Below are 15,125 nucleotides of genomic sequence, written 5' to 3'. Positions count from 1 at the left end.
TATACAATTTTGCCAGGAAAGACCCTTTTGTCAATCGTGGGATCTTTAACGTGCACACCCCAATGTAGTGTACATGAAGGGACCTCGGTTTTTCGTCTCATCCGAAAGACTAGCACTTGAACCCACCACCTAGGTTAGGAAAGGGGGGAGAAAATTGCTAACGCCCTGACCCAGGGTCGAACTCGCAACCTCTCGCTTCCGAGCGCAAGTGCGTTACCACTCGGCCACCCAGTCCTACCCAAATCAAATACAATCACTACACCTTGAGAACAGAACCTACCTATCTGAGGGGGCGGTGCAGAGCGTGTGGGCTGCACCATCTGGGGCTGAATCATGATGCCCTCTGCCGTCTCCCTGCTGTTGATCTGCAGCTGGAAGTTGATGGGCTGTCCTGGCGGCCCCACCTCCATTGACGGTCTGCGTGGAGAAAGATCAATTGTCACAATGTCACTTTTGGGATGACTGCTGGTGTGTGTGTGTGTGTGTAAAACAGGTGTCACATCAGTGTATGGACCAGCCAAAAATATCGACGTCGTTTTTACATGTACGTGTGTATGTGTATGTGTTTGTGTGTGTGTGTGTGTGTGTGTGTGTGTGTGTGTGTGTGTGTGTGTGAGTGTCAGAGTTGCCAACTGATACGGATTTCCCGTATCGGATACGGATTTTTCGTGATTTTCGAGTGATACGGCGTATCACGGGGATTGATACGGAAAAACTTCATTGACACAGGAAATTTCAAAAATGACATTTGTAAAAAAAAAAAGGGGGAAGAAATATTCCGATTGGACGAAAGCGTGAGATCGGTTTCCGATCACGGTTCCGTTCATGTTTTGCTGTTCTTGAATGAGCTTCAATATCCCCCCGGCCTCCGAGTCCATGTCCGATGCTGATATCTTCGCGGCACTTGGTGCAAAACACGAAATGTATGCCGCGTCTTGTCGATTCGGAGATGAAGTCATACTCTTGTTTGTAACTCTTTTCAAATTTTACAAGAACTTTCGGGCGCTGGACCGTTGTTTTCTTCATTTTGTGGTCATCTGCTGCAGCTTCTTCTTCTGCTTCTCATCCACATTCGACTGAAGCGCATGCGCTAGCCACAAATCTCGCCTATTCTCGTTTAGTTTCGATTTTGATCACAGCGTTTGTGTGACGAAGCCTCGCGCTAAACGAGATTTCAGAAGTGAAACTACGCCGAGTACAGGCGCTTGAAAATACACTCCAGTCATTATATAACTATACTCGAAAAATGTTTAATCGGGAAACTTTTGCACTATTCGGGAAAATCCGGGACTGGACATAAAATCAGGAATGTGAAGAATGGATTTTGCCTGTGTTCATTATAGTTTATAGATAAATCATGAAATGATAATAAGAAAGCATATTCAATACACATCACTTTTTCATACAATTCAAATCAATACTGATTTTAGTTCATTATCAGAACAGAAGCACTGAAATCAGTATTGATTGGCATTTTATGATGAAATTGATTGATCTTTATACCATGCACCTCACTACCATAAACACAACTTTCAAATTCTGCCTTACGCGGTAATATCGCGGTGCCGCGCGCTATGTACAGTTTTTTGGCCTGATGATACAGTTTTTTGGTAATGTGATACAGGAAAACACTGATAGGGGTTGACATGTATGGAGTGTGTGTGTGTGTGTGTGTGTGTGTGTGTGTGTGTCCTGGTGGCCCCACCTCTACTGATGGTCTGTACTGTGGGCAAAAAGTTCAATAATTCATTGTGCGGTGAGTCACTTTTTTGATGATTGCTGGTGTGTGTGTGTGTGTGTGTGTGTGTGTGTGTGTGTGTGTGTGTGTGTGTGTGTGTGTGTGTGTGTGTGTGTGTGTGTGTGTGTCCTGGCGGCCCCACCTCTACTGATGGTCTGTGCACAGAAAGTTCAATAATTCATTGTGCGGTCAGTCACCTTTTTGATGATTGCTGGTGTGTGTGTGTGTGGGGGGGGGGGGGGAAATGATGCACGAACACACACAAACATGAACTCACCCCCCCCCTTCCCTGCAGCATGCCTGCACAGCCTCCCAAACCCTTTTCATTTTCCAGTCAAATCAACTCACCCATTCTCTCCGGCTCTGTTGCGGGGATCAATCACCAGCATCTCTCCTGGTCTCACACCGGCGGTTCGACCGCCCTGAATTTGTGCCGTGTACATACTGGTATGCTGCGGCATAGGCGCTTGCGTCTCCCTTCCGCCATGCACCTCTTCAGCACCGTATGGCATCTCAGCTCGAGAGACAGCCGGAGGGGAGTCATCAGAGACGTTCCGTCCCCCACGCCGGGAGAAGGAGGGGGATGAATCATCTGAGGCATTTTGCGCTCGCTGCTGGCGTCGGGTGGAGGTGGGAGGAGGGGCTGTGTCGATGGAAGAGTCCTGAGCATACTGCTGGAGACGGGCCTGTCGCTGAGCCCGCCGCTCTTCCAACCGTCGCGTTTTCTCCATTTCTGGTTCTAGCATCTGTCGCTCCTGGGTTGAGAAAGAGATGGGGATTTATAAAAACATGTTTACATTTTTGCAGGAAATTCCATGCATCAGATTTGGGACTAAATTTGGGATTTTGAAATCACCATGTTTAGGTATGGCGGAACTCACCTTTTAAGACCCCCCCCCCCCCCCCTCAATTTAAGACTCTCTCCTTTTTAACGCCCTGTTTTCTCAGATCTTCTGTTCATATCAACAGTAAATTTACCATTTTAAGACTCCCTCTTTTGTAAGATCTGATTTTCTCAGATTGGTTGGGGTCTAGAAAGGGGTGTCCCCGCTGTATAGCAATGAGTATAGGCCTTAATTAACTTTTTTGTTTGTTTGTTTGCTTAACGCCCAGCCGACCACGAAGGGCCATATCAGGGCGGTGCTGCTTTGACATATAACGTGCGCCACACACAAGACAGAAGTCGCAGCACAGGCTTCATGTCTCACCCAGTCACATTATTCTGACACCGGACCAACCAGTCCTAGCACTAACCCCATAATTAAAAATTTTAGTAATAAATTTTCATTTGATTAATATACTTACCCAACTCACATATAGCAATTAACTCTAGTTCAGTGCTGGTAACGCTGTACGCATCCCCTTGGTAACAAGGGAAGCCCCTCTAAAAAAAGAGTGACCAATACCCATAAGGCCATATTAATACATACTTCCGACTTCCGTATGCGCGCGCATACGCCGCCATATGCATCATTCCAAACGAAGCCCAACTCACTCCCCTTTTTTAGAAATCCACCCCCCACAGCGGGGAGGCGGGAGGGAATAAACGATGTGAGTTGGGTAAGTATATTAATCAAATGAAAATTTATTACTAAAATTTTTAATTAAATTACATATCTTACCCAACTCACATATAGCAGATTGCTACTATAGGTGGAGGGCACTTAACCCAATCAGGAATTGAGAATCTGTCCTGCCGCTAACAGAGCAGGTAACCCAGAAACACATCCTATCTCAATGCATAGGCATCTCTGAGGTAAACACCAATGAAAAACCTTTCAATAAAGCCAGCAAGCCGACTCAAGAACTCAGTCCTGCCAGGAGACCAAATTGAAGAACAGCTAGAGTGGAAGCCCAATCTCTTGCCCCGTGAGGCCTAGCTGTAGTAAAGGGCAAAACTGCCCTGACATCCCCTGCCTGACTCTGCCACCATACATAAACTTGTCTAACTATGGTGGAGACCCAATTGGCTAACACTACTCTCGAGATGTCTTTAAAGCGCACCATAACGAGTGAGATAAAAAGAAGTTCCTGAGATTCCGATCTAGTGTGCAGAGTCCTTAACGGAAAACTGTGGAGGGCTATAACCGTACAAAAATGTACATCAGAATCTCCAAGAGCCATAAAAATGCTCAAGAAAGGAAAAAAGAGTCCGTGCTGTTCGAAGGGGGAGGACTGACTGACTGCCCCCCCCCCCCTGTCTACTGCCACCACTTGAAGGCAAACCTGAACACTGTGGCAGTCCATCTAGGCAAGGTTGACCTCAACAAGTCATTACCCCTACCAAAGTTGAAAGACATTCTTTCCTCCTTTATATAAATTAATCAGTGTTTAACGTCATATATAACCGTTCAAGGTTAAAGGGCGACGAAGCAGAAAGATAAGAACAAGAGCCCTTAGATTTAATGATCTCAAGCAAACCGTGCAAGTCAGAAAAAATCTTCAAAACTTGACCAGACCAAAAGGCTAAATATGGCTCTAGGGGAGCCAAAATAGTGATTAAGATTAGAACGGTGAATCAAAGTTGGTAACTCCAGATTCCGCTTATATGCCAGAAAACCCAAAAGAAACCTAAGTGCCATAGATCAGTCTTTCTCCGAAAATCTGTCTATAGCAAAATTAGCAGAAAAAACACTTACTCCCACTTCTCACAGAAGCTACCCAAGTAAGCATGGCCGATTTCCGTGTTGATCAGCAAGGCTAGTTAAGTAAAAGAGTCAAAGAATCCAATCACAAAAACCCTAAAACTAGGAGCAAAGTCCAAGAAAGGACTGAAGATCAGCTTTCAGCGAGCCTAAAGTAGGCCCTCTTAAACTTGCTGGTTAAAAGCCACCAAGAGAAAAATAAGCACCGAGCTGTCTCAGTAAAACTGATATCACATAATGTCTTAAACAAAGACGTGGGAGAAAACGAACGGAAACCAAAATAGGTGGCTCGCCACCTTCATTGTACCGAGAGAAGAGGAGTTCTATCCGTTAAAACAAAAGCCATCTGTTCCAAGCCAGACAACAAGACAAGTACCAGTCCAGAGTTGACGGGCAGAAGAGCCCGAGCAACTCAAAAATATCCTTACAGTAGACACCCGTGAGAAACGAGTGTGAGCAAAACCGGAGCCCTCTTGCCAGCCTAACGAGGTCTGGCAACCCAGAAAGAACGGGCCCAAACTGTGCGACCGGCAGGCCGCTCAAAGTAAAACAAGAGTAAAAATCTCCATGCCCGGCAGTCGGGCGACGAAGATAAGCAAAAGGCGATAGTACCAAAAGGCAAAAACTCATAATTAGAAAATTTTTCCCATTCCCCCGAAGGAACAAAAACACGTGGTCAAAGAGAGTCTGCTCCAAGTGGCCATTTGGCCGACAGACTTAGAGCGTCCGCCCAGACATAGAGACTCTCATGAAGGTACTTCGCTGCTAAAAAGATCTCGTGATGGTAAAACCACCAAAACCTCTCATGCTCCATGAGGAAGCGATAGGGAGAGAGAGACCCCCTTTTCTTGATGAGAAAAGCCCCCTGTGGAGTTGTCTGCTTGAAACAACACATGTTCCAACCCTTTGTTCTATTGCTTAACGCCCAACAGACCACAAAGGGTCCTATCAAAGCTGAGAAGCCTTAGACATCTAACGTGTTCCAGCCCTGCACTCCCAGTTACACCTGGAGTAAAGGATTTCTATCAAGGGCCGCTTGCACAATCTCCAAGAGATCCAAAAACGGCTCAACAAACGTATGACTTAGAAAAAAGATCAGAACCCTGAAGCTCTGAAATACCAAACGAACCATGAAAGAGAACCAAAAGGGAGGCACCCGTGTCTCCCCCCACAAAGAGGGAAACCTAATCCCCCCCAGCCGCTGTGTAAAACACAAAGGCGAAAGAAGAGTGATGCCGAGAACTAACTTCCAGTTGACATAACTGCCACAAGTGTGAAAGAAAGCGTGCTTTTGTGTGCCTACCAACACCCACCGCTAACTTGCCTCAGGGGGAAGAAAGGTGGATATTAGACACAGAACCCTGCCACGAACGCGAGGGTAAGGAGACAAAAGATAAAGTCGAGAACGGCGAGCCTAAAGCCTTTATTTGAAAACAATAAAAAGCCAAGGCCTGCCGTGCGCTTTCCTTCTGCAGTGAGCTTTTAAGATAGAGAAGAATCCCTGTGCATAGAAGCGAACTCACAAAGAGGAACTTTCAAGAAAAGAAGAGATTAAAGTCTCGCCAAAAGAACAAACCTTATTGAAGGAGACCTACACCCAGGCTAAAAGCAAAGCTACATCCTTCGTAACCGCGTCCTGACGGAACACAAAAATATCCAGATAGGACGTAACCGCGCACGAGAGAGCGCAGAAACAAGATATGTTAAAAAGCGGTAAATGTAAAGGAGTGCGGCCATAATGAAACATAGCCAGGAGATCCTTATTCTGACAGAGAGACAGTCACTCCTTGCTATTAACATCCAGACGGATGTTCGCCAATTCCGGGGAACCCGGTGGCGGTTCCGTAGAAAAAGCAAACGAATAAACTATGTACTTAAGCTTGGAGTAAACCGAAGCCTACGGATAGCGATCAGCGCGTGACGCGCTACTTGAGCAGATGACACAAGCTAAAGCCCCGCCGCCGCAGGAGCTAAGCCGAGCGTTGCCCACAAAGGAAGTGGTAACAAAGGAGCCTCGATTGTGAAAAAAAACCAAATTTCACAAGCCCAAACGACCCCAACAGAGAATCCAAGAAAATAACGTTCTAAGATTCCCTTAAAAAGCTCAGGTCAGCTGAAAATGCGCAAAACGCGGCAAAGCTGAAGTAAGAGCATCCCCCTGAGATGCCAACAAAGGCAGAGATGGGGCAAAAGCATCGATTGAGTTCGCAAATTGATCCTAAGAAGGAGCAAGACACGCCAAAAAAGATGGAGGAGAAAAGGCAGATGACAATGCTACCGCTAACCCTACAGGGAAAAAGCGCGTAGTAACCTCTACCATCCATGTAAACAAAGATGGCAGCTTCGCTGAAAGTCAACAAAGAGGCGCCTCCATCTGCCCCAGAAGTTTAGTCTTCCAAATCCCATCATCCTGTACAGTGGTATTCTAACCATCTACAAAAGGATGAGAGCCGGAACCAATCCCGAAAAAGCAACACTTGCCAAAAGGGAAAGGTTTGGAACAAATTTCCCAAAAGCCGGAACTCCGAAAGGATATTCCATCCACCTGCCTCATACCAGCTGAAAGCCTGGAAAAGGAAGTGGATTTAGCCTGAGTAACAGCAGAGGAACCGCAACAGCGGAACCGAAAGCCGAAGACTGATGAGCGCCAACTACCAACACCACAGTGTTAACGGCAGAAGGCTAAACCATCCTGAAACCGGAAGCCACAGCCGCAAAAGCGTTAGCAAAATCGGCCACGGATTGGCAAATATCAGAACCAACCGGATGCCTAAACATGCACCAGAAGATCCTATGTGTACCTTGAAGCCGCTTAAGCCCCCAGTGCCACTGCACTTGACAGCCTAAACGGCAATTTGAATTCAGTGCAACCACCTCTGTGGAAGCACCGTCTTCTGAACAGCCGACTGGCACTCCCGTGCCCTCCGGAAGCTGACCCCCTGCTTGACTCCCATAGTCAAACAAAGAGCCAGCTAAACTGTTCTCTTCCTGCCCCCCGGGCGGAAGCGGAAGACGCACACCCTTACCACATTCTAAAGAAGCGGGTGGTTGCGCAAATCTTCCGTTCGCTCTCCAAGGTTCCTAACCGCCACCGACCTGCTGCCAATGCAGTCAGAGCCAGCCTCAGCTTCGGAACTTTCACCCACAAAGCCAGAGCCCGGAGTTACTTTCTCTTGGAGACGCTCTACCCTTTCCCCGGAGAACCCGGGTACTTGGGTAGAAAACATACCTTTAAACTGGTGTGAACCACCGGGAACCGGAACACAGGCCACAAGCGAAGGCGTGGTCCCATCATCCCATTCCGCATGAACATCGGCCTGAGACACAGTAGCAGACGGCTCAGGCGACGTTGGCAAGAGACGAAACCCCCGTCACACCGGAAACGAACGCATCTCCGCCCGCGTGGAAGCGATCTCCCCCGCCAAGGAAGAAACCTGTGAACTTAAAGAGAGCAACAATGTCGCCACGTCCGCAGACGCACGACCGGGAAACACATAAACCAAGGAAGCCTAAGCGGGCTTATCCACTGGAGAAACCTTGTCTAAAGGTTTAGCCGTCAAAAACGGAGTAGAAGGCATGACGACCAAAACATCGATATTTTTGCAAAGACAGTACATGAACCGAAACACAAGCCTGTCCGGAAGCCTATGCTTTCCCAGGTGTTTACTTTGTCGGCGGAGAAACAGCAGTTACTCGTTAAGACAACTGCCTCTTCTTGGCGTTAACCGCCATGACCAAAAACAACTCACGAAAAATTTTGTAAACAAGAAAATTTCACAAGTTCAATTTAAGGTCAAAAACGCCCACAAACACAAGCAAAAAACAGAAAGATCTCACCTCAACATGAAGAGACGATAAGACAAGCAAGAAGATACCAAGAGGTAAGTGACCAAGTCCGTAGACGAAGTGACAGATGGCTGAACACAGCCAGAGCGTACAAAAACACGACCAGTCCCACTGCTCGCTGAGTATGGAATGATGCATATGGCGGCGTATGCGCGCGCATACGGAAGTCGGAAGTATGTATTAATATGGCCTTATGGGTATTGGTCACTCTTTTTTTAGAGGGGCTTCCCTTGTTACCAAGGGGATGCGTACAGCGTTACCAGCACTGAACTAGAGTTAATTGCTATATGTGAGTTGGGTAAGATATGTAATTTAATGCCAGACGCCAGGCGGAGCAGCCACTAGATTGCCAATTTTAAAGTCTTAGGTATGACCCGGCCGGGGTTCGAACCCACGACCTCCTGATCACGGGGCGGACGTCTTTACCACTAGGCCAACCGTGCTGGTCCTTAATTAACTGCCTTATTTCCCTTCATTATATTTCAATCACAAGTCCATAGTTACTGACTAATCCAATAGTTAAGACATTTAACTAACCATATTAAATTGGCATTTAACTAACCTTATTGTTAAGATATTTAACTAACCCTATAGTTAAAACTACAAATCTTATGGACATTTAACTTATTCTATAGATAAGGCCTGTAACTAATCCTTTATTTTAGACATTTAACTATTTCTATAGTTAAGACATTTAAGGGGAGGTGGGCCAGTGCACTACCTTTTTTTCAATTTTGAATGTTTTATTGTGTCTGAATGTTATTTTATGAAAGAAATGAACAAATGATGACAAAGAATAGTCACTTTTTGTATTTTCGGTTGCTGGTTTTTGTTTTACGCGACAAAAACAGTCAAAATACAGACAAAAGTGGAGTACAGGAGATACACGGATTTTCATCAGATGTGATTGTCACACTTCTAATTATTGTTTTATTTTATCCTTCTGGGTATGCTCTAGGGGATTACGAAGCAGATTTTGTTTATTATATTTATATTTGGAGTTAGGAACACTTCTTTGTTACAACTGTCAAACTTTAGGGTAACGCTTGCGAAATTATTTTTTGAAATAATCTGGATATGACTATAATAAAATTTCAGCAAAATCCCTTCGTAATCCCCCAGAATGTTATATTCTGCACAAACTACAAAAGAAAATATTGCTCTAGCTAAATTACAGCCAGAGAAATCGCGTAACCCAAGACGTAACCGTAGGCAAAATGGCTGAACTGAGAAAAACGACATTGAAGATTGAACATCACAGAAACACTATTGAAACAGACACACAAGGACAAAACTGTGTTATGAATGAACAGCTTAGTTTATTTGAATTGCAAACTACTTAGCCTTTAGCACGTCAGCAGAGAATTTATGCGTCCATCCCTTCTTTCCCTCTGTCAACCAGCATGGGGATACTGCCCCAGCGCTAAACGTGTATCAATGACCCGATTCTCGTTTGTATTTGCATGCGAGAATAACGGTATTTTTAACGGTAACTTACTTGAGCCAGAACGGGACTTATTTCCTTCCGTTATCTCGTCGATTTGTTGGTTTCCTCGAAGTTTTCTGCTTTTGTTTTTACATCGATACAGTACTTTGGTGCTTCGACAAGCAAGATGGAGGATGATGAGTTTGAAACTTTCGTTTGAGTTGTTTTTTGACAACAAATCGTACGTGGAATCTGAACGATTTACTGAGGAAGCTCTTCGCAATGAACTGTGTACCGCGGTGAAGAAAATGACACAGTTCGTCAAGACAGTGACGGAATTTACGAAAGTGCAGATTGATACAAACAGTTGCTGATCCAGTTTCGTTCGGGAAATGGCAGGCCCAGCAAACATTACCGATAATCTGACTGATGTTGGATACTTTCTCCTGTTTTTGTTTTTTTTTGCGTAGCAAATGCTCAACTTGCTTGTCGAGGAGATACTGCACAGAAACTGACTCAAATTCAGCGCAAAGCAAGCCAGTGCCGAGACGTAAAAAGTGTGCTGCATGGCGTGTTCGGAAATGGCGACCTGTGGATCTGCGTGGAGATCAAAGCTTTCCTCTGTATCGGAAACACCGACAGAATCCAAACTTTGGCCTAGTACCAGCGGAACTACTTGTTGTTGCTAACCGAACTAATAAAGACATTGTCCTCTTTCTTATTTCGAGCCATTGTTATCGTATCAAAGGTTGTTTCTCAAGGAAAAATTCGCTTTCGGTTGTCACCGATCGTTTGATGTGTAACCAGGATGTTGTAAAACCGAGTGAACTTCGGGTGTTCCCGTCATGGCCGAGAGTCTCTTCGGTAGTTTCCGTATGCAAAATTCGTAAGCTGAGCATGCGCACTCACAAAGTAAACTGGTTCCCGATTTCGGTTAATGAAACGAACCAATGGATGTCGAGTACCTTCCAAATAAGGACATTTCCGTTCGATTACGATTGCTGCCTTTGCAACGGACAAGTGGCTGAGTGAATGGAACATTCATCAAAACACTGATGTCATGTTATAGGTCAAGAGCTGCTGCGCAGTTTCGTATGTCGTGAATGCACTGTTTTGCTGAGGACAAAGCCGTAACTAGCCTTTGAAATGAGACATTTTTTGGCGGGGGAATATCGACTACAGAAGACAATCAATGCCACACATGTTCACATTTTGTCTTTATTGACAGATAAATAGGACACTTTTGACAAAAACACCGACACACATGGATGATAGGTATGTTATGGAAACATAATCTGCTAAAATACCCAAAACAGTGTTTTGAACGATTTGGTCAATTTTGCACTGGCCCACCTGCCCTTAACCAATATTATGGTTAAGATAATTAACTAATCCTATCGTCAAGACATTGAACTAACCTAGTAGTTAAGATTTTACTAATCCTATAGTTAAGAAAATCAACTAACCCTAGAGTTAGAGACATTTAATTAATCCTAGAGTTTAAGACATTCAAGTAATCCTCGAGTTAAGACATGTAATTAACCCTATAGTTAAGAGTTAACTAATCCTATAGTTAATACATTTAAATAATCCTAGAGTTAAATACATTTAACTGATCCTAGAGTTAAAAAAGTATATTGAACTAACCCCATAGTTAAGAAATTAACTAATCTTAGAGTTAAAATCATTCAAGAAATCCTAGAGTTAAGACATTTAACTAATCCTAGAGTTAAAACATTTAACTGACCCTCTAGTTAAGAGTGAACTTATCTTCTAGTTTATAAGACATTTAACTTATAATCCTACCTGTTCTTGATTCTGTCGCTCAGACTCAGCAGCATGCTGTAGGTCTGTCTGGTACTGTTGCTCCAGCTGTTCGCGATCTGTCGCATAACGTCGCTGTACGCACCACCCAGCATGCACAGGGGGAGGAAGGAAGCAACATGCCAGCCGTTAGTTAACATCCACATTGCAAACCAGTAGGATTAATATTAATCAATTTGGCGTGTCACGCTGCAGGTCAGCAACATATTTGTCAGTCATTTTTTTCGTCTTTCGATCTCTCTCTCTGGTCTCTCTGTCTGTCTCTCTGTCTGTCTGTCTCACGGTCTGTCTGTCTGTCTGTCTGTCTGTCTGTCTGTCTCTCTCTCTCTTGGTGGTAATTAAAAGTTATCCAACATTGCTAGTTAATTTTGACCCTAGACACAACCGTCGAACGCAGAAGAAGAAGAAGCTAGTTAATTTGCCTGTAACACCGTAGACAAGACACTTAGTTATTCTACAGCCTCAGGGACTTACTGCTTGGGTTCAAACACAATCACGCTGTTATTATAATTGCTTTCTAAAACAGCTAACAAACAACAATCTTGCAATGGACTAGCTGATGCATTCAAAACAAGTCATAACCACTTCAAATCATTACCACTTTCATGGTCTGTCTTGACAAGTTTCTGGTGATATTCAATAATGTTCCGTCATATCTTTGATCAGCTTTTTCCAAAATGAACAAGAAGAGCAAACGCTCGATCGAGTCACTTTCGCAGTTCTGAATATTATATGAGGCATCAGATGGACAGGAAGAAATTGCTATTCACAACACAATGAGTCACGTTCACATAAAATTTGAGCCCGGTCACTTTTATAGTTTCCGAGAAAAGCCCAACGTTAAGTTGTGTGTTGCCGAACAGAAAAGGCTAGTTATCTCCCTTGTTTTTCTGATAACGTTCGTAAAAGGCTACAGATGTAAATACTTTGATGTAAAGAATAATCCTACAAAGTTTCAATCACATCCGATGAACTTTGTCAAAGATATAAAATGTCTAATTTTTCCTTTGACGCTGACCTGTGACCTTGAAAAAGGTCAAAGGTCAACGAAACCATCGTTAAAGTGTAGAGGTCATTGGAGGTCACGACTAAACAAAATATGAGCCCGATCGCTTTGATAGTTTCCGAGAAAAGTCCAACGTTAAGGTGGTGTCTACGGACGGACGGCCGGACGGCCGGCCGGACGGCCGGCTGGACGGCCGGCCGGACAGACTAACACTGACCGATTACATAGAGTCACTTTTTCTCAAGTGACTCAAAAATGCACAGTCACCTATAGTGTTTCTTAGCTGGTAGTCATGCAGTTAGAATGATTAACAATGACTATACATCTGTACTACAAGGAAACTGCATACACAATCAGCAACACTTAATTTTATGATACAATTTGTATCTTCCTTCACTCTCCTCCCTTATCCAAGTGAAAGTCACTGTGTGTGCTTTAAAGAAATGCAAGGTAATGGGATACAAAGTTCTGACCATCTCGTGAAATGGCCCCGTGAAAGCGACGTCATAATTATGCAGTGGAACCCCCCCTTTTAAGAACTCTAAAAATCATAGAAAATCGGGTCTTAAAAAGGAGGGAGTCTTAAAATGGGGGTAAATTTACAGAAGTTATGAACAGAAAGTCTGAGAAAAACATGGTCTTAAAACGGCTTAAGTCTTAAATTGGGGGGTCTTAAATTAGAGGGAAGGGGGGGGGGGGGGGGGGGTCCACTGTACTGAAAGTTTGGAGTAAACATTTTGAGACTCATCCAGTATGACTGTAACCCTTACACAGGGCTATATAAGGAGATGGCTGAAGTTGTGATATGACGGGATATGGTAGGGAGGAAGTTATGGGAGAGAAAAAGTGTTGAGAAAGAACGAGGGAAAATGTGTGATGGGCGAGCAGTTAAGGAATGTACTTGTGAAATGCTAACAAAAGATGGAACGAGTGTTAGAAGTCTGATCAACACACTTTAAGTGAACACAGTATATACATGTGCAAAAATCCAAAACAGATGATTGCTAAAGTTCCGAAATCTGAAGTAAAAAAACAAAAATGGCTTGTTCTTGGAACATTAATTTTGACAACAAGGAACCATTATATATTTGTGATACAGAAGCAGTCATTATTTTCTTTTTTCAAAAATTAAATGTTCCAAAAATAAACCAGGGACCATGTAAATCCCATGTCAATTCTGTATGATATTACAATGCTGAATTATCAAACTAACTTGAGAACAGCAAGTGTATTACGAAGAATAGAAAAACACAGCACATGCAAATGTTTTCCTTATTCAAAAATTTATAATAAAATAAATAAATAAAAGAGCTGAGATGCCCTTTTTCATTAAGCTGAAATGAAACAGAACTATTAATGTTCTTGAACAAAGAATCTAAAAATAAAAGAGAGAAGTTTTGATCAAGTGAAACATAACAGTTTTCACCATACATGTAACAATTGAAAAAGGACGATACCTCAATAAGTGATCAGAAATTAAAAACCAATCTGATCAATGAAACAATTAAAAATCAAGGAAGATAATGGTGGTTTCAAACACTAACTGAATTTAAACACTTCTATAAATGACTGAGAAATAGATAGCCAAATATTGCTGAAAACCACAGCAGATTAATTAACTTTTTTGAGACCATGGTGAAGAGATTAGCGTCAAGGCCAAATACACTACCTGGTCGAAGGGTAAGGTCACTTCTATGGGATTCTGGCCGCTGCTTGACAAAGGCTGATCCGATTGCTGACAGGAGATCAAGCAAAACACACAAACGGATGCGGTTAGTTCTCCTCGCATGCATAAAAACAAAATAAAAATGAAGTGTCAACATGCATCTGATCAAAACTGAAATAACTTTACTTCAAACACCAAAGTCATCACAATTTAGAAAAATGCATGCACCAAAACAAAACAAAATTATCTGTCAGTTTTTATATATATTAAACATACATATCCAAACTCATTTTCTCCTTTTGAAATTGAATCAACTTTTCAATTAATTCTGCAAAGAAAAAAATCTCTTAAAATTGGTTGTTAATCTTTATAGCCAAATTGGTCTTAGCATAAAAGGTGAAAATGAAAACAAGTCGCGTAAGGCGAAATTACTACATTTAGTCAAGCTGTGGAACTCACAGAATGAAACTGAACGTAGTCCGCCGCTAGTGCAAAAGGCAGTGAAAGTGACGAGCCTGTTTGGCGCGGTAGCGGTTGCGCTGTGCTTCATAGCACGCTTTACTGTACCTCTCTTCATTTTAACTTTCTGAGCGTGTTTTTAATTCAAACATATCATATCTATATGTTTTTGGAATCAGGAACCAACAAGGAATAAGATGAAATAGTTTTTAAAACGATTTTGGAAATTTAATTTTGATCATAATTTTTATATTTTTAATTTTCAGAGCTTGTTTTTAATCCATATATAACATATTTATATGTTTTTGGAATCAGAAAAAGATTAAGATTAAGATGAACGTAAATTTGGATCGTTTTATAAAACAATTATTTTTTTTACAATTTTTAGATTTTTAATGACCAAAGTCATTAATTAATTTTCAAGCCACCAAACTGAAATGCAATACCGAAGTCCGGCCTTTGTCGAAGATTGCTTGGCCAAAATTTCAATCAATTTGATTGAAAAATGAGGGTGT

At 42.9% G+C, this 15,125-nt stretch overlaps 1 protein-coding gene across 1 annotated transcript in view; it reads right to left on the bottom strand.

Moving 5' to 3' along the window:
• LOC138969607 (trichohyalin-like) overlaps window positions 1-15,125 on the bottom strand; it is a 68,386-nt gene that overhangs the window by 17,784 nt on the left and 35,477 nt on the right. Inside the window, exons 14-17 of the mRNA XM_070342465.1 lie at window positions 14,155-14,220; window positions 11,462-11,554; window positions 2,087-2,493; window positions 281-417 (exon numbers count right to left, since the gene is read on the bottom strand). Coding sequence (XP_070198566.1) covers window positions 281-417; window positions 2,087-2,493; window positions 11,462-11,554; window positions 14,155-14,220 — 703 coding nt within the window. The remainder of the gene's footprint in view (window positions 1-280; window positions 418-2,086; window positions 2,494-11,461; window positions 11,555-14,154; window positions 14,221-15,125) is intronic.

The sequence above is a fragment of the Littorina saxatilis genome, linkage group LG6 (genome assembly GCF_037325665.1).
Source record: "Littorina saxatilis isolate snail1 linkage group LG6, US_GU_Lsax_2.0, whole genome shotgun sequence".
Taxonomy (NCBI): Eukaryota; Metazoa; Mollusca; class Gastropoda; order Littorinimorpha; family Littorinidae; genus Littorina; species Littorina saxatilis.
The sequence above is the reverse complement of the archived record's forward strand: the minus strand, read 5'-3'. Positions and strand labels throughout refer to the sequence as shown.